Source organism: Podarcis liolepis, assembly GCF_965112155.1.
Source record: "Podarcis liolepis genome assembly, chromosome: 1".
NCBI lineage: Eukaryota > Metazoa > Chordata > Lepidosauria > Squamata > Lacertidae > Podarcis > Podarcis liolepis.
In genome coordinates this window covers 16,062,623-16,083,767 of record NC_139554.1, presented here as the reverse complement: position 1 = coordinate 16,083,767, position 21,145 = coordinate 16,062,623, and the positions used below count along the sequence as shown (strand labels likewise).

At 44.2% G+C, this 21,145-nt stretch overlaps 1 protein-coding gene across 9 annotated transcripts; it reads right to left on the bottom strand.

Annotated features, from left to right (window-relative positions):
- Positions 1-275: 275 nt before the first annotated feature.
- On the bottom strand, positions 276-19,329 carry MOK (MOK protein kinase). 9 transcript variants are annotated; one of them, XR_014529617.1, is made up of 12 exons: positions 19,203-19,329; positions 15,106-15,220; positions 14,391-14,480; positions 13,250-13,320; positions 7,509-7,587; positions 6,454-6,502; positions 5,242-5,420; positions 4,392-4,493; positions 3,064-3,237; positions 2,480-2,587; positions 749-952; positions 276-665 (listed from the first exon to the last, which is right to left on the bottom strand). XR_014529617.1 is itself a non-coding variant. In XM_083519577.1 (12 exons), the coding sequence occupies exons 1-12, from the start codon at positions 19,246-19,248 to the stop codon at positions 588-590; spliced, it is 1,299 nt and encodes a 432-aa protein (XP_083375703.1). In that variant the 5' UTR covers positions 19,249-19,329; the 3' UTR covers positions 276-587. The 9 variants fall into 9 exon arrangements, 7 of the variants coding, with proteins under 7 accessions (XP_083375703.1, XP_083375704.1, XP_083375705.1 ...); XR_014529618.1 differs by lacking the exon at positions 19,203-19,329 and adding an exon at positions 18,963-19,165; XM_083519577.1 differs by having other exon boundaries at positions 2,476-2,587.
- Positions 19,330-21,145: the final 1,816 nt, after the last annotated feature.

Below are 21,145 nucleotides of genomic sequence, written 5' to 3'. Positions count from 1 at the left end.
GTTTAAGCTTCCGTGCTACAGGAATATGTTGGGAGAGCAACAGCAAGACTAACTTGATCTTACGAACGACGCATGCAGAGAAAATCTGCCCATTTACATAATTTGGAAAATAAATCTTTACACAAGATTGCACTCAAATCAGATGTAACATACTCCAGAAGACACTAAGTAGACTCGGGTTTTGAAACTACCAAACACCTTCCCCGCTGCTTCAATCTATATCTCCACAGTCACATTTACAAAAATACACAAATTCAGTTTCAACACATCTTAAATAAGAAGTACTGTATCGTATTTAATATAAAAGTAGTAACAATTCCATTCCTACCAGAGCAGCACAATTGGAACAAATGTACGACCCACTTAAGAAGAAATAAAATTGTACATCGGGAGCTTTAAAAAAAATGAAGTGCAGACTGAGTTATGAAAACGGTGCTCACGTAGAAAGGCTCCTTTTCCTTTTTTTAAAGTTAAGCACAAAAATAATAATATTGTAGCATCTTGCTGCAGCATTTGAGAAGATAAGGCACTATTGCTGTTAGTGTACCTTTCAAAAGTATTGGCGAGCACAAGGGATTCTTAGTCCATCAGTAACCACCTCTTCTTCCCAGAGCAGGCAAGTGGTAGTGTTTCACAGGAGATTTAAATTCCTTCTGTCTTTCAGACTGTTGGTGAGACAACACAAGTTAAAATGGGCTGTTAATTACTTGTCTAAAATTGTACAATCTGATAAGCAAGGCAGAATTACCTTGCAGTGTGTCCCAAAATATGTTATGGGCTGCAACACTTGGACTTGCCCGTTGGTTGCTGGGAGAGGAAAAACTGACTGAAATGGAGGATTAGGGTAAGAAGTCAAGTTGGTTACTTCAGGAACAGCCAGTTTGGGCAACTCCACTGTATAGGGAAATCCACGACGTCCCAGTGGATTCTCCTGGGCTCTCCTAAGAAAGTTCTTTTAAAATAAAAATAAAAGTTCAATTTTTTAAAAAATCAGTATGTTTCGTGTAGGCTAAATGTTAAGTGTTTGACGACCTGTGTTGGTCTGGTTGACATTGCTGCTGTGATGGTCTAAGCATGTATACAAACTTACAACCAAAATGGTTCTTCCCGAGTAGTGCTGCTTGTGTTCTGTGATCACACCTTCAGAAAGAAACACATAGATGGATGTACTTTAAAGGTATTAAGATTAGTGTAGGCGCAAATGTTGATAATGGTAACTACACCAATACTGGTATCCAAACGCTACTGGAGAAAAGCTGGAGCATATTGGAAGGTGGATACTTACCAGGAAAATAGATTTTTTGCTGCTCTAATTTTAAGAGAACCAAGAATTTCAACTGTGCCACAAGCTAAGGCTTGATTAAACTTGCTCTGTTAGTAGCATGAGATTAATTTCTAATTTCTAAAACTGCTCCCTAGAACAGCTATTGGAATACCTTCTAAATAAGACAAAACATTGGTTAGATCTGACATAGAATTTGATAGGGAAGGTGTTGTCAACTTAAACCTGGTGCCTTCAGAATTCCATGGTGGGAGGGAAGCTAAGCGTAGTGGTTTCAAAAGGTAAGATCGGGCACATTTCATCCTGCCCCCTCCCCTTGCACAAGTGATCCAATAGATCCTGGAAAAGCTTTATTAGAATAAGTGACCCTCTTTTCCCTGCTTGGATTTCAGTTTGGTCAGCATAGAATCTGGTTTGGGTGCTGGCAAATGAGATACTGATAGCTCAAGTGACAACTTGCATCTGGTTCAGCCAGATTCTTCCGATTTCATAGTTCTATAATTAATGTACAATTTGCAGGGATGATTTAATAAGCCTGGATGCAACGGCAGTCATGCTCACAGAACATCTCGAGAAAAGATGTGTAAATAAACTGTTCCAGCATAATTACATGTGCATCTTCATAAGGTCACTAAAAGTTTTCTGAGCACCAAATGCTATACTGTATGCTCCTCCAAGCTGTAAATCATAATATTCAGCACCCTGACATTAGCCTGGTAGTGACTGGCAACAAGAAATTCCATGCAGGCAGATGAACAGGCTTGTAGAGAAGGGACAGAACATTTCCCCCATCCACTCCCAAGCTAGAAACTAAACAGGCTGCCAGGAAGCCTCCCTGCAATTCCATATAAATGGGGCAGGTTCCTGCAAGAGGGATAGAGCCCTCTTCCCACAGCCACCAACAAGCTAGTAAATATTTTTGCAGGCTAGTAGCTTTTGGGAGCTTATTTGCAATGCAGTATGTATGCAAAGCCCTCTCTAAAGCTACCTGTCTTGCTTAGATGGACATTGTTTGTTTAGATCAGAAATCCATACAGCCTTGGATCCTTTTGAGACAAAAATCCTAAAATACGTTTTGCCTATTGGACACTATTCATCATATCATCACATTTGACACAGGGCTGTTCTGTTGGCAATTTTAAAATGACATTACTTAATTAGGTTTATTACTTATTCATTGATTTAAAGATTACCTGCCTTTGATCCTCCTTTGAAATACGACGCAAGCTGAGAGTCTCCCTTTCTAATGGGTTTTCTGCTAATCTCATTCTTCTGCGTATGGTCAAAGCTTGTTTCTCTGCCAACCTGTTCAGCACAGAGCCAGACAAAATCCCACCTATGAAACTCAAAATTCGTTTGTGTCAACTAGAGAGTCGAGCCAACATAGCAACTCCCGTTTTTCAGCCGTACTAAACAGTAATTTAAAACGCAGCTGTTAAGTACCCAAACCTAGTGAAGTGGGTCAAGATTTAAGCTTGGATGCTGTAGATGTAATTTAAGTCCTCTGGGTGATATCCAGTGTTGAGTTGTGTTTGCACCAGTGGGACTTTCCCTTCCTCGCAGCCCCCCACCTGCCCCTGTGGTCTGCTGTAGCTAGCCAAGGGCCTCTCTGGAGCAGTTTGGGAGGATTAATGAGGTTGTGAGAGGAAGGGAAGTCCTGTTCATGCACTGTTGCAATGGTGGACCTCACTCACTGGTTCTAAGTCTGGGATTAAGAAGCTGGAGACACCAGCAACTCCACATTTATTGCTCAATTCAAGAGACACTGAAAGTTTACTTACCTTAATTCTCTGAAGTAAGGGTGCTGAAGGGCTTCATGGGCACAGATCCTCTCGTCAGGATCATATTGTATCATTGCATACATAAGAGTTAGGCTCTTGTTTGACAAGCTAGGCATAAATGGAGAGATTCCTTTCCCTTTTCTGATGGGAAAATCAAAGCTCATCACTCGTGACCTGCATTAATCCAGTGAAAGGAAACACATTCCTGTCAGGAGGCTATTAATGTCAGCCTTACCGGGGAGGATGGGGCAGGGATGCCAAAGAGATAAAGCTGACGTAGAAAATCTTGAAGGCTAAATACACATTTTGCTCTTTGTCTGACCTTCGATTTGCCAGAAGCAGCAGGTTCACAGTTTGTTTGTGCTTTTGGCTCCAGTTCTGTCACTGGAAGCCTCAGCAGCTTAGAAGTGCCTTTTACCAACGGCAATTGCTTTGACTGCTACAGCCATTCTTGGACCAGAAAAACCTGGCCACGGCAGTTCACAAACTGAAGACTGGATTGCTGCAGTGCGCTCTAGGTGGAGCTTCCCTCGCACATGATCTAGAAGCTAAAGTTGGTGCAGAGTTGCTGCAGCACAATTACTGACAATAGTGAGACTCTGTCAGCATATAACACTTTGTCAGAGATCTGGCTACCGGGCCGTCTTCAGCGGTGCTTTGCAACCCATAGCCTACTTAACATATACGTAGCATTGTTGAGTGTTCAAAGGACTTCTCATACATTAATGATCCACGTAATTCCAATGTTATAGAGGAATGAGGTTGAGAAGACAGTAGCTTGCCTCAGGGCACCTGGCGAGGTCATGGCAGAGGTGACTTCCTGACTCACCATCTTGGCCATTAAGTAAACAGCAGCTATCAGGGTCTTCCTGTGCTTGAGGAGGTATTCACTGATCACAGTTTAAAATACCACGATGCTGGAGTAGAAGCATGTGTGACTTGTGGCATAGGGGTGGGATCTCTGGGGAGGCAAAGGGATAAATGCATGTCCCTCTGCTGGACCTGCTCTGTGCCTGGAGCCTGAAGCTGGTATTTCTGTACCACTTAACACTCTGAAACAGAGATCTAACTTGTTTTTGAATGGAAAAGTAGACAGCGAGCGATCTAATCAATTCACAAGATGCCATTATTTGGAGTGTGACCTCAGCTCACAACTGATGAAGTAGGTTACACTGAATTGTTAGTCTACACTGTTTTAGCTATGGACTAGCAAACAGCTTCCTTGACATGATGTGTGAGCATTCTCCTCTAAATTAAGACATTTATTTGTACATGTTCGATCACAGAGAGAATGCACTATTAAATCCCAGAATTCAAAACGTACTTACTGCTTGAACTTATTAAGAATCTTCTTGGGAGGAGTACCTACAATATCATGGATTTTTGATATTTGGTCCAGTTCATTAGATCCAGGAAAGAGTGGGTGGAAACTAGAAACAGAAAAAGAGGAATTGGTTGGGCAGTGTGGGAAATTAAACTGCCAGGGTTGAGGCTTTTCTCCTTGTGAGGAAAACTGTCCAGTCTTAAATTGTGGCACAGGTGTTGGTAGTATTTGACCCCTGCACCAACTATTGAGGAGATTACAGGTGGAATTCAGCATTGGGCTACTGCAAACATTCCACCTGCGCAAGCAATGCAGCTTGCCAGACAGAACAATCCTCTCTCCCTCCCCATGTGCTGTTCTGGGGGTTCTGCCATCCCCCTCAAAGCCAACCCCCCCCCCCAGTGAAGACTCAAGTATATATTTACTAGCAAGGCCAAAGACTAAATCTAAAACGTTCTCCACGCAAAAGCATGTGCTTTCCCCACTGAGCTTCATCTGTTGTTGTCCAGCTTTTCACAGTATCTGAAATTGTTTCCATGACACAATTGTGAACACTTCATGCCATCTACAGAATCCTACCCTTAATGTGAATTTCACTCTAAGTCAAGGGCAGTGTGTCCCGTTTTGCCGCCTGAGGCAAAATAGGAAGGTACTGCCCCATTGCCAGTGCCTCTGTTACCTGGGTCGCGAAGCGGTGGCAGGAAGCCGCCACCATTGCTTCTCTACTAATGACGGGGCAGACAGGGGTGCCACCTCATGGTGTTCCACTGCCTAAGGCGGCTGCCTCAGCACACCTCATGGCTGGGCCGGCCCTGCTCTCAAGTCAAGCTACCAATTCCTTTAAGATAACGTACCTTGCAATTTCATAGAACACGCAGCCAGCACTCCACATGTCCATTTTATAACTGTAGTACCCATCTGTGAGAAGACATTCAGGTGCCCTGTACCAGCGCGTAGAGATGTACTCTGTATAAGGCTGCTTGGAGTGTATACTTCTGCAGGAACCAAAATCCCCAAGCTTCAGAAGATCTTGCTGCAGTTAAGATAGTTGTGACATCTCAAATCAGAAGGCATTCATATAAAATCAATCATGTGTAAAGGTGCTTAATTTGAGAATTAAATCCGGCTATTACATTGCAATGAACTCTGGTCCATGGCTATTTTGGGCAGAGTGCTTGTAGTCTTTGGAAACGGCGAGAAAATGTAACTCCAGGAGCACTTAACATGGTAACGGGATGTAAAGGTAAAGGGACCCCTGACCATTAGGTCCAGTCGTGGCCGACTCTGGGGTTGCGGTGCTCATCTCGCTTTATTGGCCGAGGGAGCCGGCGTACAGCTTCCGGGTCATGTGGCCAGAATGACTAAGCCGCTTCTGGCGAACCAGAGCAGCGCACGGAAACGCCGTTTACCTTCCCGCCGGAGCGGTACCTATTTATCTACTTGCACTGGTGTGCTTTCAAACTGCTAGGTTGGCAGGAGCTGGGACCGAGCAACGGGAGCTCACCCCGTCGCAGGGATTCAAACCACCGACCTTCTGATCGGGAAGTCCTAGGCTCGGTGGTTTAACCCACAGCCACCCGCGTCCCCGTAACGGGGCGTACTTAACCGGGGAGAAAAAGCTTGAAACTTTGGTCACAAGAAGACTTACCAGGTTATAGAAGATTACTTACTACACTTCATCAGTAGTGTTTGGGAAAGGCTAGGGACAATACTGCCACTTATCTAAACTGGGCACCTGTAGTTCCACATCCAAAACTGACAATGCACTTTTCTCTTAGGTACAAATGCACTTCCAAATTGCAGTCTTAGCATAATGAATACAGAGTTTCAACATATTTATCGCTTGTGCTACGGCTCTGTTTCCCAAACCTACAACAAACCTCTTTTGAGTTTAGTCTTACTGGTGTGCCCCTTCTCAAGCAAAAATAAATTGGGGGTATTTTTAATAAAACTGTTTTATTTATGATTAAAATAATAAATTCTGCCTTGTACTCTTTGAAACTCTTTCACGTACCTGGAGGGGGGTGGGACACATTTTGAGAAACACTGCACTAAAGACTGCTTACCTTTATTAATATGTTTTCTGGTTTTACATCTCTGTGAAATAACCCATTCCTGCAAGAGAATTATTCAGGGCAAGTAAGTATTTATATACCAAGAATGGCATACAGAAAGTCCCCTGTGCATTGGGGTTTTCCCGCTCCACACTGTCCCATTCCCTGTCCACCTTATGAACACTCCTGAAAACCATCCCTGGCCTGGAGATTGGGGGATGCTCCAGAGAAGAATTTGCAGCGTGAGAGGCTGCAGCTGGAATAGATACATCAAGACCAAACTGCATGGATGTTACACGCAGAGCCTGCTGCTAGTGGCTTACTGGTTTTTTCTGTGCATAGTGTTTTTAAACTGATTTAAGGTTTTAATGTGCTTTTATGAAGATTGTAAGCTACCTGGGCTCCTATGGAAGGAAGGACAGATATATAGATAAATATATATATTATATCAATCTAGTGGGATTAACTTGATTCCTTTTATTTTGGAGAAAACTAGAATGGGCTCCCAATCCACATTGGAGCCCTATACCATTTCCCCCCTACTGAAAATCATTCTCTTATGGCTGTTATTAGCCCCAGAAAATGCTGTATATTGCCATCAATAGTCTACTTTTTGGATCCAGTAGTAGATAGGTAGCCGTGTTGGTCTGCCATAGTCAAAATAAAAAATTCCTTCCAGTAGCACCTTAAAGACCAACTAAGTTAGTTCTTGGTATGAGCTTTTCAGGTATCTGAAGAAGTGTGCATGCACACGAAAGCTCATACCAAGAACTAACTTAGTTGGTCTTTAAGGTGCTACTGGAAGGAATTTTTTATTTTGACTACTTTTTGGAGGCGAGGCAAGCAGATGAGCAATTTTCATCAGTGTGAAGTCAGAATAAATCCACATTCTGGATAGGGGCCCCAAGGCTGCTTTTTCTCCAAAATAAAAGCAGCCCCACGACTAATATCCTATGTACTTTGACCCTCACAGCAGTACCTTGGGGTATTCACTGGACTCTCCAGATCCCAGCTCAATAATATAGCCAAATACTACATTTGCAAAAATATACAAATGGCAGCCTTACCTGTGCATGTGATCAAGAGACTTGCATAACTGGTACATATAATTCATTATTTTCCCTTCAGGCAATGGTTTTTTCCTCCCTAGAGGAAACAATCAAATGAACATGATACAGTTTTATACAAAGTTCACTTTATGATGGAGCGCTTGCAGTCACTACTGCCAGTTAAGTGAATTTTAAATACAGTTGTGAGATGGTTTGCCTATGAACCATGGTAGAGTGTTTGTTTTCTTTTTATATTTTCCATAGTGGTGAGGAAGAACACACTGGGCTGGTTTAATTTGTTTCTAATATACTGCTGATTTTAAAAAAAGTTTTAAATAGTTGTTTTTAACTGTATTCTCTTTGTAAACCACTTTGAGGGTTTTTGTTTACAATCAAGTAGCATATAATTTTTATTAAAATGCATTCATTCATTCATTTAAGGAGGCTACCATTAAGAGTTCAGTAGTCATCTATCCCCCTCCCTAGAGCAAATTTTCCTGCTCAGCCTTAACCACTGTTAAAAGAAACACAGGCACTCACCTAACCACAGTTAACACATGCCAGAGTTCTGGATAACTGCAGACAGAGTCAACGCTGACTCTTCTCTTAATAGTGGTCAACATGATATGAAGGTTTGCTCCCCAGAAAGGTGGGTGTGGAGGAAGTGTTGATTCCTAAACTGGCTTTCCAATCTCTGCTGAAAGGGCAGCCATTGTTGGGAATACCCAGGCCCATTCTGAACAGTGTAAAGTACATGCTTTAGGTGTTTACTTGCCCTCCATGAATGGAAGAGCAAACTTCCATGCCTAGAGGGAACCTACTATCGGATACCCCCTTATATGGTGAGCTCAACCTGACAGGAGATATATCAATCTAACCAAAGCACCTGAACTTTGGGAAATGCGGAGCAGAATGCCCTACTCCAAGATGGTGAAACTGTGACCCTTCAGAAGTTCTTGGCTTCCCAGATCCCATTGATCCTAGCCAGCATGGCCAGGGGTCATGGATGATGGGAGCTGAACAGCTAGAAGGCCACAGGTTCCTTTCCTACACAATAGGCAGTAGTAGCCTCATCACATAACCACACCTGCCCTGATATGGCACACAGACTGGCTCCTCCAAAGACTGCTTTCAGTATTACAGAGGATAGATATAACAGGACACCAAGGGTGTTTGGATGCTGGCAGTAGGATGTAATGCATAAGAAGGAAAAGCTTTGCGTGGCTATTCCCTCCCCCCCACAGGTGGAATAAATGAAGACAACGGACACAGAGTTTTAGGTTAATGGGCGAAAATGGCCACAACTTTATTGATTACAGGAAAGAAGGGTATTGGCTTTAGGCATTGGCCCCTAACCGACTATCCGGTCTAACCGGGAAGGGTTAAACACCAACAGGGGGAGCCACCCGAGATGCATATCCCTAGGCGCTCCCCGAGGGGTTACCGCTCGGGGGCGCGCTTTAGGCCCTAGCCTCCGTAGGTTTCGGACGAGGCGTCGCCCCTCGGAGTCCTTTAACGAACTACCCTTCAAGCATTGGGGGAGGTGATGGGGTTCCTCCCCCCCAACCTCATCTGCATGACAATACCCCGGCCAATGCCTACCGCCAAAACCGAGGGAGTTGTGACGATTTGCTACGAGGTAGGCGAAAAAACCAAGTGGCTCACAAAACCAGCCAATTAGCCAAATGGAAAAACTCCTACCAGGCCCCTTGCGGCGACCAGCCGAAGCCCATAGCAAGGTCAGTGGCAAACTTAAAGGGCGGGTGGGTGGGAAACCGCGTCGTCTCCAGGGATAGAAAGGGGCGAGCCAAGGGCTGCCCCGACCTTAAGTGGCCTTACGAAGGCCCGCCCTTGCCGCCAGCCGATTGGCTGGCGCCACAGGGTATGCTAATTGGGGGAATCCCTGCCTCCTGCGAGGCTGGCGCCAGCCTCGCGAGAGCGAGTGTGGGCGGGGTCGTGATCCCGCAACCCCCCCTCCTCCTGACGATCGGAAGGGGCATTGTCAAGGCCTCAAAGTATCAAAAGCATGCGTATTTTTTTATCTTCCTGCTCAAACTGCTACATTGCTTCATTTCAGGTAGCATTGGCATACTTGAAGCAACCATGACTAATTTACTCACTGCATTTTCAGCATGAACATTACTTCTCAAGTTATTGCTTGAATAAGCTACAGCTGTTTGGGATGATAAGGGTGAATGAATGCTCCTGACTGACCAATGTACAGTGCTAGCTCAGGTTACAGACGCTTCAGGTTACAGATGCTTCAGCTTACAGACTCCGCTAACCCAGAAATAGTACCTCGGGTTAAGAACTTTGCTTCAGGATGAGAAAAGAAATCGAGCAGCGGCAGTGGGAGGCCCCATTAGCTAAAGTGGTGCTTCAGGTTAAGAACAGTTTCAGGTTAAGAACGGACTTCTGGAACGAATTAAGTACATAACCAGAGGTACCACTTTATTCAATTTGGGATGGGGGGGGGGAGGTAACATTGGTCATACTTGGATCCAGATTAAGATAGTCATGCTTTAGTCTCACTGTAATCAGTGGGATTAAAAGTATGACTAATTTAGCCTGGATTCAACCTACAATGTAGTAACCTGACTCCTAAGACACTTCACCCTCAACTATTTAAATACAAAACACATACCTTTATACTTAGCCATCAAATGAGCCATAAGTTCATGAAGAAGCTGAACAGCCAGACATCTGGATTTTATATATATTGTCCCATAGATCTCCTGTCATAACATTGCATCTCTTTTCACAGACATTTTCAGAATATTCATCATGGAAACTCAGACAAATTTTCATAAGCCTTAATTGCTTATTTTAATGCATTCTAGATGACAGAATCAATCTGCTTTCTAACTCTCAGTTATTGCTATGCAACTATCGCCATTAGGAAACTATTTCCATTCTAGTTGTTGCTTCTGTGTATTGTACTATCAATTTATTATTTTTCCATAGCTAATTTAAAGAGGGAACGCAGTAGATCATTCCAGTCCTTACAATCTCACCCGAAGAAATGATACTAAAACCCCAGCAACTGTGGAGCCTCATATTCTGCAGCTTGTTCACATTGAAGATCAAATAATGATTTAAGATTGAACCCCCAGTATCTATGTCACTCCTTTTGAAAGGATTATCAAATGGAAAAGACATCACCCACCACCTTGCCATGCTAAGTCCCAACTCATACATACATTATTTTACAGTGGTGCCCCACAAGACGAATGCCCCGCAAGACGGAAAACTCGCTGGACGAAAGAGTTTTCCATTTTGGAGGTGCTTCGCAAAACGAATTTCCTATGGGCTTGCTTCGCAAGACGACAATGTCTTGCGAGTTCCTGCTGGTTTTCCCCCCTCCCCCCCTTTTCTAAGCCGCTAAGCCGCTTATCAGCTGATCCGATCAGTCGATAAGCTGCTAAAAGCCGCTAAAAGCCGCTAATAGCGCTAATCCGTCAATGGGCTTGCTTCGCAAGACGAAAAAACCGCTAGACGAAGAGAATCACAGAACGGATTCTTTTCATCTTGCGAGGCACCACTGTACTCTGCATCTACAAACAGAATATGGATTCACATCAGCTTGTACTAGTGTGAGCTGACTCTCCTGGAAAGCATTGCATCTGAGGTGACCTAAGGAGCAATGAGCATCCATCTATGAAGGCCCACTCAGACAAGTGCGTCACCACTAGGTGTTGTAGTCACTAGCTGCTGAACATGTATGAGTGAACTGTCCCTCAGAAGATTCATCGCTGAAGGAAATGGAACTGCAACTAAGGAAAGCAAGCCACATTTTCTTTATGTATGATACATATACCAAATGCCCTGAAGGACCAATGGGTTGATTAAACAGAGGCAAGGGGGAAAGTCTATTTTTGCAGATTCTCTCTTCTGGAGAAAAAAATTAAGGTTGGAGGAGGGAGGGGAAACTGGTGAAAGTTATCTCCCGCGTTCTGTTGGGAGGGGCCTCTGCTAAATCAAAAGCCCTTCCACAAGCAGGAGGACATTGGCAGCCACCCAATGAGTCCTTATAAATATAAAAATCAATAAAATCAATGAAAGCCTTTCCGTGTAGCAACTCAAGGACAAAATTATTATAAAGGCACTGAACTGAAGAAACTTGACTACCACCCTTAGAAAGTGGCTTGCATAGAGAAGCGTGCTTTTTAGTTTAGAGAGCTTTTTATTCTGTCATCATTCTGCAATTTTTTGCATTTGTATGTGCTGCCACATTCAATACTAGCTAAGACAACCGTGAATACTTGTCTTGAATTCTGTAAGTTCTGAGTTCCTAAGACTCTTTAGATAAACATAGAGTTAGCCTAGAGAAGGTGGAGCTGGAACTTTTAAGATTCATTGCATTAAAATTACTTGTGGCTCATGGTACCAGACTTGTCCAGCCTTTCATTTTTCATCAACATACAACCAGCATTTGAAACAAACACTATGCCATTCCCTCCAATACTCAGCTATATTTTATTGCCGGGGGGCAACAACCACAGGCCAAGATCCAAACAGTCCTCAGACTTGAAAGTGATTCCACTTGTGGTGAAAAGGATTGCTGCTGGAAAGGAAAGTCAGTAACTGCTATCTAGCCTTGCTCAGCCAGTGGCATTGCAAGGGGGGGGGCGTTCACACCGGGTGCCATGTGTGGGGGGTGACAAGAAGGCACCCCGCGGGGTACTCATCCTGCTGCCCCCGGGCGCGGTGGCGCAAGCAGCCATTGCGCTGCAGCAGCCGCATGTGGAGGATCCTCTGTTCACGGCTGCAGCTGCAAGCAGAGAATCCCGCTGCCGGCCGTACAACATTCAGGAGGCGCCACCGGCAAACCACTATGTACAACGCAAGCACAGTGTCGCACGCATGTGCTGTACGTAGCGCCGCCGCACATGCACCCTATGTAGTGACACCACGCATGTGTCGTACGTAGCGGTGCAAAGCGTGTGCAGCCGGCGGTTTCCCCTGCCCCGGGTGTCGGTTAGCATTCGTTCGCCCCTGCCCCCAGCGATCAGTAATAACTTTTGAGGTGTGCAAGAACTCCTTGTGAGTGCAAACCCCTGTTCTCACACACATGCACATGGCCAAGAATGACAAAGGAATGGCAAGAAAAGATAGGGGACTTAATCTCTCAACAGCACTGAAATGTGATCGTGGCTTTCTAATCTCAATCAATCAGTTGTTTTGAATTGTAAATATATATATTTGTGATGTGTGAGCTGTTATATCAGGACTCTTAATTACAGAGCAGAGATGACACAATTATTAGCTGCTGTTCCCTTTCTACACAGTCTTCCCACCTGCACCTGTTTCCTCCTTTCCAGAACCGTCAGGCAGGTGTTTCCCTTCGGTATCTGTAATTATATGGAAATGTCATCTCCACATTTCAAAATCTCTCTCTGCCTTCACCTACTGGGAAGAAGACTATGGGCGGTAAACAGCTGAATTGCACAAACAGAATGACTTCAGCTTGGGCATCAGGACTGGCCAACTAGAGAAATCTTGTGGTCCTCCAGATGTTGGACAACAACTCCCTGGCAACTGGTCCTCCAGATGTTGCTAGAGAAAAACACCCTGACAATTGGCTATGCTGGCTGAGATTGATGGGAGTTGGAGTTCAACAACATTTAGCGTGTCACAGGTTCTCCACCTGCCCTACTTTATTCTTTTGGTCAGTCATACTGTACAAATAGTTGGGTTTTTGCATAAATAAATAAGGATAATCTCTGCAAAGGACTTTCTCATTGGCATGATCTACATACCTTTGATCAGTTCATAAATGTTCATGTCCATGAGTTCACATATCAATGCCACAGCACCGGCTTTCTTGTCACTGAAGGGGGGAAAAGAGTGATCTTATTTAACTACATGGAAGAAAGGATAAAACTACTTATGAAATCCTTTGGTGGATGGGAGGTGGTCTCATATGTAAAAAGGCTAGAACTCAAAAGCAAAAGTTTTGAACTTATGTGGAGACAAAAGTCATTTTATTCAGTAGAATACAACAGTCTGAAAAACATTTTGTTATCATCCACTGACCACCTGTAGTCTTTTATTGGGCAGGTGGCATAAGATGGTCCTCCTTACAGTATGGGCAACTCCCCATTTACACAGGGGTTACATTCTGAGGCACCGTGTGTTTAAGTGAAATCACGTATATTGGGAACACCATTGAAAAAGCCTGCAAGTACCCTCCTTGCTCAAGCTCCAACTCTCAACAGGCCTCAAAGTTTGGGGCAAAGGCTCCTGGGATTGCACTCGCAAAGGCTTGTGGGATTGCTAGACACTGTTTTCATGCAATTTCTGCTGTTTTTTGCTCTCTTTTAGGGCTCTTTTTGCCCCTTTTCATGCCACTTCCAGGTTCATGGCAATGCATGTGCGCATGGTCACATGTGCCTTCAATGCATGTAAATTGGGAGTTGCCTGTACATGTAATTCTCCTTAATAGTGTCATTACTTGAGTCCTTCATTGTACTTTTCTTGTACTGTTGGTGCTGCCATCATCTACACTACCAGAGAATACAGATAAAGATGGAATAAAAGCAAGTTGTTCCTTAAAACTTGTACATGTAGAGTCTTGTACATGTGTTCATGCTACCAGTGGCTCAATGGCCTTACTTAGATATATGACTCAGCCATTCAAGTGCAAGTGATTGGCAGCCCCAGGAGGCTCACTTCCCAATGCAAGGCTATTTGCTGCCCTCCTGGGAGCAGGGGTGTAGGAAAAGGCAGAATCTCATTCATTATGCCACAGGAAAATAGAGGAACTGTTGCCTCAAGCAACTGTAACCAGATTAAAACTGGTCTGGCAAATGAAATTGTGATTCACCACCTCCACATCATCTTAGGGAAGAATACTCAGGGTATAGAAAGGGAAGGTGAAAAAAAGCATGTGGCACTTACAATATCACTTCATGCAACGTGAGGATATTTGGATGTGGATTCAGTCGCCTTAGTGCTTGTATCTCTCTCATACTGTTCACGTGGTCAATACTTCAGTATATAAAAAAGGGAAAAGATTAGGCTACCATGTTAAGGTCGCTTTTGTTTGTTAAAATTACAGAAAACACTTCATCCCCCCTCCTCTTTACTGTTGCTCTGTCCAGTCTGTGGATTGGGCCACACATAATCTCAAGAGATGTGTGAGACACATGCTTGGATGAGCGAATTAGAGTATTTCATGGTTTTCTTTTCAGATCGCAGAAGAGTGTTATTTATTTATTTATTTTATTTATGTATTACATTAATAGCAGAGGCATCTCATGGCATTCCCCCAGGTTATGAAAGCGGCTTATAAAACAGCATGTAAACTACTTCTGTAAGAGATCACAGAGAAGCCTCTGTCTCTGGTCACCAGCTCCTACACCTTTGATGGTTGTGGGATCCGGAGAAGGGCTGCATACTATGTTTAACGCTTGGGACAAAAGAGAGACAAATTTGGATATGTCAGCCGAGTCCATTATTGAGAAATGTAGTGGTTGTAAGGTTAGTTGTCCTCTTTGAAGGCACTCTTTTTCTGTATAATATTTATAAATATTCAGAATCAAACTTTGATCATCCAAATTTCAGTATTTCAACATTTAAGTAAAAAGAAAATTAAAAAAGCAGCTGCACCTACCTTTCAAAATGCTGTTTCATTTGTTTACATGCATAATATTGTCCATCTTTGAAATTTTGTACCTTCAGAACATCAGAAAATGTTCCCTCGCCAATCTTACCAATCGTTTTATATTCTAAAAAGGTCAAAATTTTAAAAGAAAACTATGTTTTAGTATCGATAGCAAGCTTAATATCCTCAAGATTGCTTTAAATACTGCTTCATTGGACATGTTTACAGTTATAGCTTACTTCCTTATTCAACCAACTCTCCTATCATCACTGTATCTATCAAAAACTAAGGCTTGCATCCCTCTACGCTGTATAAGGATTATGGAAATACAGCTCTTATTTATGGACAGCTGTGTGAGGAGCTCCACCTAGCTTAAAATTGCATTTGCTGTAATAACTCGAAGCTTTTCTTTGCTTAACTGCCTATCAGATGCTTCTTCAGCAAAGTGTGAAATAGTCATTTTACTCCCATGGTCATTTATGAGATAAAATGTTAATCAAATTAGTGTCAATTTAGTTTTCAGAGATTGAGTTTGCTGTGTAAGAGTATCAGAAATTTTTAAAGCTTGACCACTATGGCGTTTAAATTCATGCCTATCTAGCCTTTAAGTTGGACTGTTTTGATTCTTAGAATCAAAGAATCATTTTTATTATTATTTATTAAATTTCTATACTGCCCTATACCCAGAGGTATATTGTTGGAATCCTTTAGTGAAATGTAGCACATGTAAGCTGGGATCACAGCTGTAGCTACATCTATAATCTCCTAATGCTCTGCTATGTAATTCAGAGCGTTTTACTCATGTGTAACATTACCACTCACACAGGGATAGCTGCCCATGGATATGGCTGTTGGCCCCCATATAGACAGCATCCCTCTTGCTATCATATTGATCACTCTCTTAACCATTCTTTAACCTTCTTTGGTGTTAAGCATCTGCAGACTGAGTCAATTCTAACTTTCTTTCCAATTGTCTTCTGTAGATACCTCTGTCCTCTCTAATTTGGTTTAGTCATCTCCCATACATATCACCTCTACAGCAACTGCTTCTAAAAGCCTCCACTGGCTAACTTCTCATGACAATTAACTTCTTCAGACTGCAGCTAGCTGTAAAGAAAAAGTAGTTCTTTCAGGGAGGGATGCGGGAGGCTCAAATTGCTCTGCAGCTGGAAAAGCAGATGTAGGTGTCTGCAACTCAAGGAGTGCATTGGCTCATAACTGTACACCATTGATAGCTTTGGAAACATGTTTAAAACAGTTGGTTAAAGCAAATAACCCCACCTTTAAAACTTTAGATTCATTTAAGATTATGGAGTCTGAAGATGTAGACAATGAATTGTGCGCTAGCATCTAAACAGGTATGGGGTCTTCCACATATTCTTGGAGTAAAAAACTCATCATCCTTGACTACTGGCCATGCTAGCTGGGGCTGATGGGAGCTGGAATGCATCGACATCTGGAAGGACACAGCTTGTCTATCCTCACCTACCCTTCTTTTAAATGAAGTGTGACTATCTAATAATTTCTAACACTTATCTAATAATGGCAAAGCACCTGGAATCTGGGCCTATCCCCAGTTCAAACAGTAGAACACAGACTACAAAGAGTGAAGTACATACCACAGTCATGGTAAGAATTGGTTGTGTACCCCACCCCCCTATTAAAGATCTTTTTTTACAATATATATCACTGCTTGATAATAAATTAGACCATTGCTGTTATCACCTTAGGTATGTTTACTTGACAACTCTATATAGTAACAAAAGGCAGGGTGGGGAAACTGTAGCCCTCCAAATAATGATGGCCTGCAACAGGTGTGGGGAACCTTTGACCCATCAGAGATTGCTGAACTACAACTTGCATCAGCCCTACCAAGCATGGGTGATGTCCAGGGATGATGGGAGTTGTGGTTCAGCAACCTCTGGAGGGACGAAAGTTCCCCACACATGGCTATGTTGGCTGGGGATAACTGGAGTTGGAGTTCAACACCATCTGGAGGGTCAAAAGTTTCCCACTCCTGAAGGAAGGCTTGTGCTTGATACATACATGAAAGGAAAACCCATTAAATTGTGTTTTGAGTAAGCATTATCAGATCAGGGGCTAGGAAGAGTTTTAAGGCTGGACTGCAATCTGAAACATTTATCATGGCATGAACTTTTGTAGATCATGTCATATAATTCCCCAGATGTATAAAGCAGGCTGAAAATATGATAGGCGTTCATATACACCTGAATTGAAGCACACATCCTAATTCAGGCATCCCCAAACTCTGCCCTCCAGCTGTTTTGGGACTACAACTCCCATCATCCCTAGCTAACAGGACCAGTGGTCAGGGATGATGGGAGTTGTAGTCCCAAAACAGCTGGAGGGCAGAGTTTGGGGATGCCTGTACTAATTATTGAACATGAAACTAGAATAGGATACATACAACAAAGCAGAAGAAACACTGCCTACAATCTCTGTTCAAAGCCTGAAAAATGATGTCCTTTGAGAGGCAGTATCTAGTCCAGGCTTCCTCAACCTCGGCCCTCCAGATGTTTTGAGACTACAATTATGGGAATTGTAGGCCAAAAACATCTGGAGGGCTGAAGTTGAGGAAGTCTGACCTAGCCCAAGGTCACTCAGTGGGGATTTGAATTCTTGTATCTTCCAGGTGGTTGACACTCTAACGCAGAGTTTTCCAAACTGTGTGTCACGACACATTAGTGTGCCGGCATGTTGCATGAATGCTCCCTGCACTCCTCCTGCAGCTAGAAAGGGGTTAGTTTAACCTCCGGTTTGCTAGTAAAAGGTTACCAGACGTCCCCGTTTCCCGGGGACAGTCCCGGATTTACAAAACGGTCCCCATACAAAATCCATTGAAGTTGAAAAGTGTCCCTGGATTCATTGAAAAAAATCTGGTAACCTTAAGTAAAACTGAATTACTGCGTCACGAAATGATGCATGTCTAAAGAGTGTGTCACCAACATGAAAAATTTGGAAAACTCTGCTCTAACCGCTATTGTTGTTGGCACTCTACTGCCTCTAGAGACAATTGAGTGCGCCTCTGAGGGCGAAGTCAAAACACTGCATTAACAGCACCAAAGTGACCTCCTTGGGGTACAAGCCCGGGCAGTGTTTGTGGAGTTCTAGGGCTGCCTAGTCGATGATCCCCCCCCAACTTGGCCTCGCTATGATCCAAAGGAAAGCAGAGCAATACGATGGGCACCAGCTTGGCTGCAGCAGTTGCCGGATGGAGGCATACAAGGCGCCATCCAACCATCTTAGCGACTCCCTTCTGGATCTGTGTAGGGTTTTTACTAAGCCTTGTCTTCTCCTGAATAAATCATGCAAGGCGGAGGTTTAGGACTGGAGTTCTCCTTCTCCAAACGAGCTACCTTCGCAGGTTGGTGTGCCCCATCTGCCCCTCGCTTCCCTCTACAGCACATGCAGAAACCACTATACCACACTGTTACAAACACCTCTTCCCCTCCCCACCCCCTTTTTCTTTGCACACAGCTCTCATCCCCTCCCCTCCCCACCCCCCACCAAGCGGGATATCGAATCAGACACCTCTCGCTATAAGAATTTAGCATCTCTGTTTAACTATCCGGCTGCCAGAAGATATACGCCGGCCTCAGCAGCCACCGGTCGCATCCTTCCAGGACCTGGAACAAACTTCGACACGATGTTGTAGATCATATACGTTACACACGTGTACACACATACACACGTACACCCACATATATATTCCATTAACCCCTCCTCCCCCGCCTCCTCGCGATCCGCCTTGAAAGCCGAGCTGCACCGGCTCCTCTCCCTCCCTCCCCAATTCTCCTCAGGGAGACTCGCCGCTGCCACCGCCCCCAGCGAGGCCGCCCCCTTACTGTTCATCCTCCGCTCGCTTTCCCCGCGCGTGCCCTCCGGTGGGGAGGGGGGTGTGGGGCGGCGAGGGTCCTCTCTGAAGCGCCAGGGCCCCCCGCCCTCCGCTCCCCGCGCCGAGAACTTGTCAGCGCGCCATGTTGTATCCCCGTCACCCTGGCAACCCCAGAGCGTCAAGCTCCCTCAACCCGGGGGCGCGACCGTGTCAGCCCCGCCCTCGGAGCGGCGCAAGCGCAGTTGCTAACCTCCGCCCTCTCCTATTGACTGCGGCAGCCGCAGGGCGGGCTTCATGGCGGCGGCGGGGCCTCCGAGGGGCGCATGCGCACACCGCGGCTCCTCGCCTTTCTGCGCGCATCCTCAGTCGCCTCGCCCTATGAAACCCCACCCACCCCCGCCCCTCGGGCGATCCTTGCACATGCGCAGTCAAGGGAGAGCCTAGAACCTTAGCCGAGTCGGAAGGGGCGCCCCAAAGGTCATCTAGTCCAACCCCGCTCGGCAATGCGGGAATTCACAATCCATGACAGAGGCAACCTCTGCTTTAGAATCGTCAAATGAAGGAGAGTAAGCTTATCTGGGAGTAAGTCGCCGTCGAACTTCCCAGTACGCATGCTTAAGTTTGAACTGTAAGGGGCATCAGGTAGAATTACTCAATTACACACTTACATGCGGGCAAGTTCCATTGCACTCAGCGAGGTTTACTTCCGAGTAAGCATCTCCTATTCCATGAAGACACATCTTGAGCATAGTTAAGCAAAATATAGTTGTTTTGAAAAGGAGCTATGTTACCAAAACCAACCACCACCCACTGTCAGAATTACAAAGTAGTTATTTTGGAGTGGGAGTTGACGTGACAGGCATTCAAAAGGAAAGAAATAACATGCTGGTTGAGTCGCTCTTGCAAAAGTCGCCACTTCCAGTACAGAACTGGGATTGCAGGAATGTCATCTTGCTTGTGGATAACTGCAGCTCGAATACTGTGTCCCAGTTCGCTAGATATCTCTGCAACTGCTCCGTGTAATGAGACAACATAGGATCTAAAAAACAGAGATTTTGAAAATCCAGAATTCGAAGGTGTATCCAGCTCTGAAAATCAACCAGCTGTTACATCGTTTGCTCATAAACCTTTTCTCTAGCTGTTAAAAAAAGGGCATAGTGTTGACTCGTGTAGTCGATGCTCTGTGTGTAATAAATAGCCATTAGACAGTCATTAAACGAAGCAGCCCTTTTTCATAATTTTTCACACACTCTCAAATGGATCACTTTTGAACAGCATGCAGATCTGCTTCGTTTTACAGTGAAACACACATTTGTGATTTAAAGAAACGACATGCAACTCCAGAAGCACAGCCATTAATATTGTATACGAATTCCAATCTTCAAAGTTGAGTCACCGAGTAGCAGAAAGAAGGCGAAGGCAAAACGATCTCCTAGTGGCCGGTTAGCTCAGTTGGTTAGAGCGTGGTGCTAATAACGCCAAGGTCGCGGGTTCGATCCCCGTACGGGCCACGAGGAAGCCTTTTGCTTTTCATAAAATGTTGGTCCGCCACAAAACAAAACAACCAAATGCTCCGTTGCCGTAAAATGTAGCTTAGAAAAAAAGCAAATTTGTTCATTTTGCAAAGAGCATAAAAGGCGACGGTTATGCGGTGTTGAAAAACTATTTTCTTTTTAAGTTTACGATTTTTAGGAAAAAAATGATTGACTTCAAAATAAATGTATCCGTACAGCAACAAAAACAGAAAGCTGTGGTTAAGTAAAAAACACCCGGGCTTCATCCTGCGGAAGGGCTGTGCCCATTTCTGTACAGGCATTTCGAACAGATCGCTATGGAGACAAATAAGGCCAGAATACTCATGTTTTGTCAATCTATTTAATCTGCTCGGCATTTAGAACCTCGACTTTGGCAATACCTTCCATTTTAATAATAATAATAATAATAATAATGAATTTAAAGCTTCCCCCTTGGATAATGCAAGCTAAACACGGCTTCTCCAGGCATAATTAACCTGCGATTTTATTTATTCCTATCTGCCCGAAATCCAGAATGTGCCCACCGAGTTCGCGTCAAGGAGATGAGCAAGCGGAAGAGGGGTTCGAAGAGGAAGCACTAGGACTCCAGGGAAGCGACTAAACGCTTTGAAGCTAATTTGACCCCGCTCGGCTCCCACCGCGACGCTCTAACTCTTGC

Bases quoted from the DNA above. Each gene is read 5' to 3' on its own strand.
- MOK (XM_083519577.1), bottom strand. From the start codon at position 19,248: ATGAAGCCCGCCCTGCGGCTGCCGCAGTCAATAGGAGAGGGCGGAG. The intron at 3,238-4,391 runs GTAAGTACGTTT...GGATTAATGCAG, and splicing joins ATTCTTAATAAGTTCAAGCA to GTCACGAGTGATGAGCTTTG. The intron at 2,588-3,063 runs GTAAGTAAACTT...TGTGCTGAACAG, and splicing joins CCTTACTTCAGAGAATTAAG to GTTGGCAGAGAAACAAGCTT.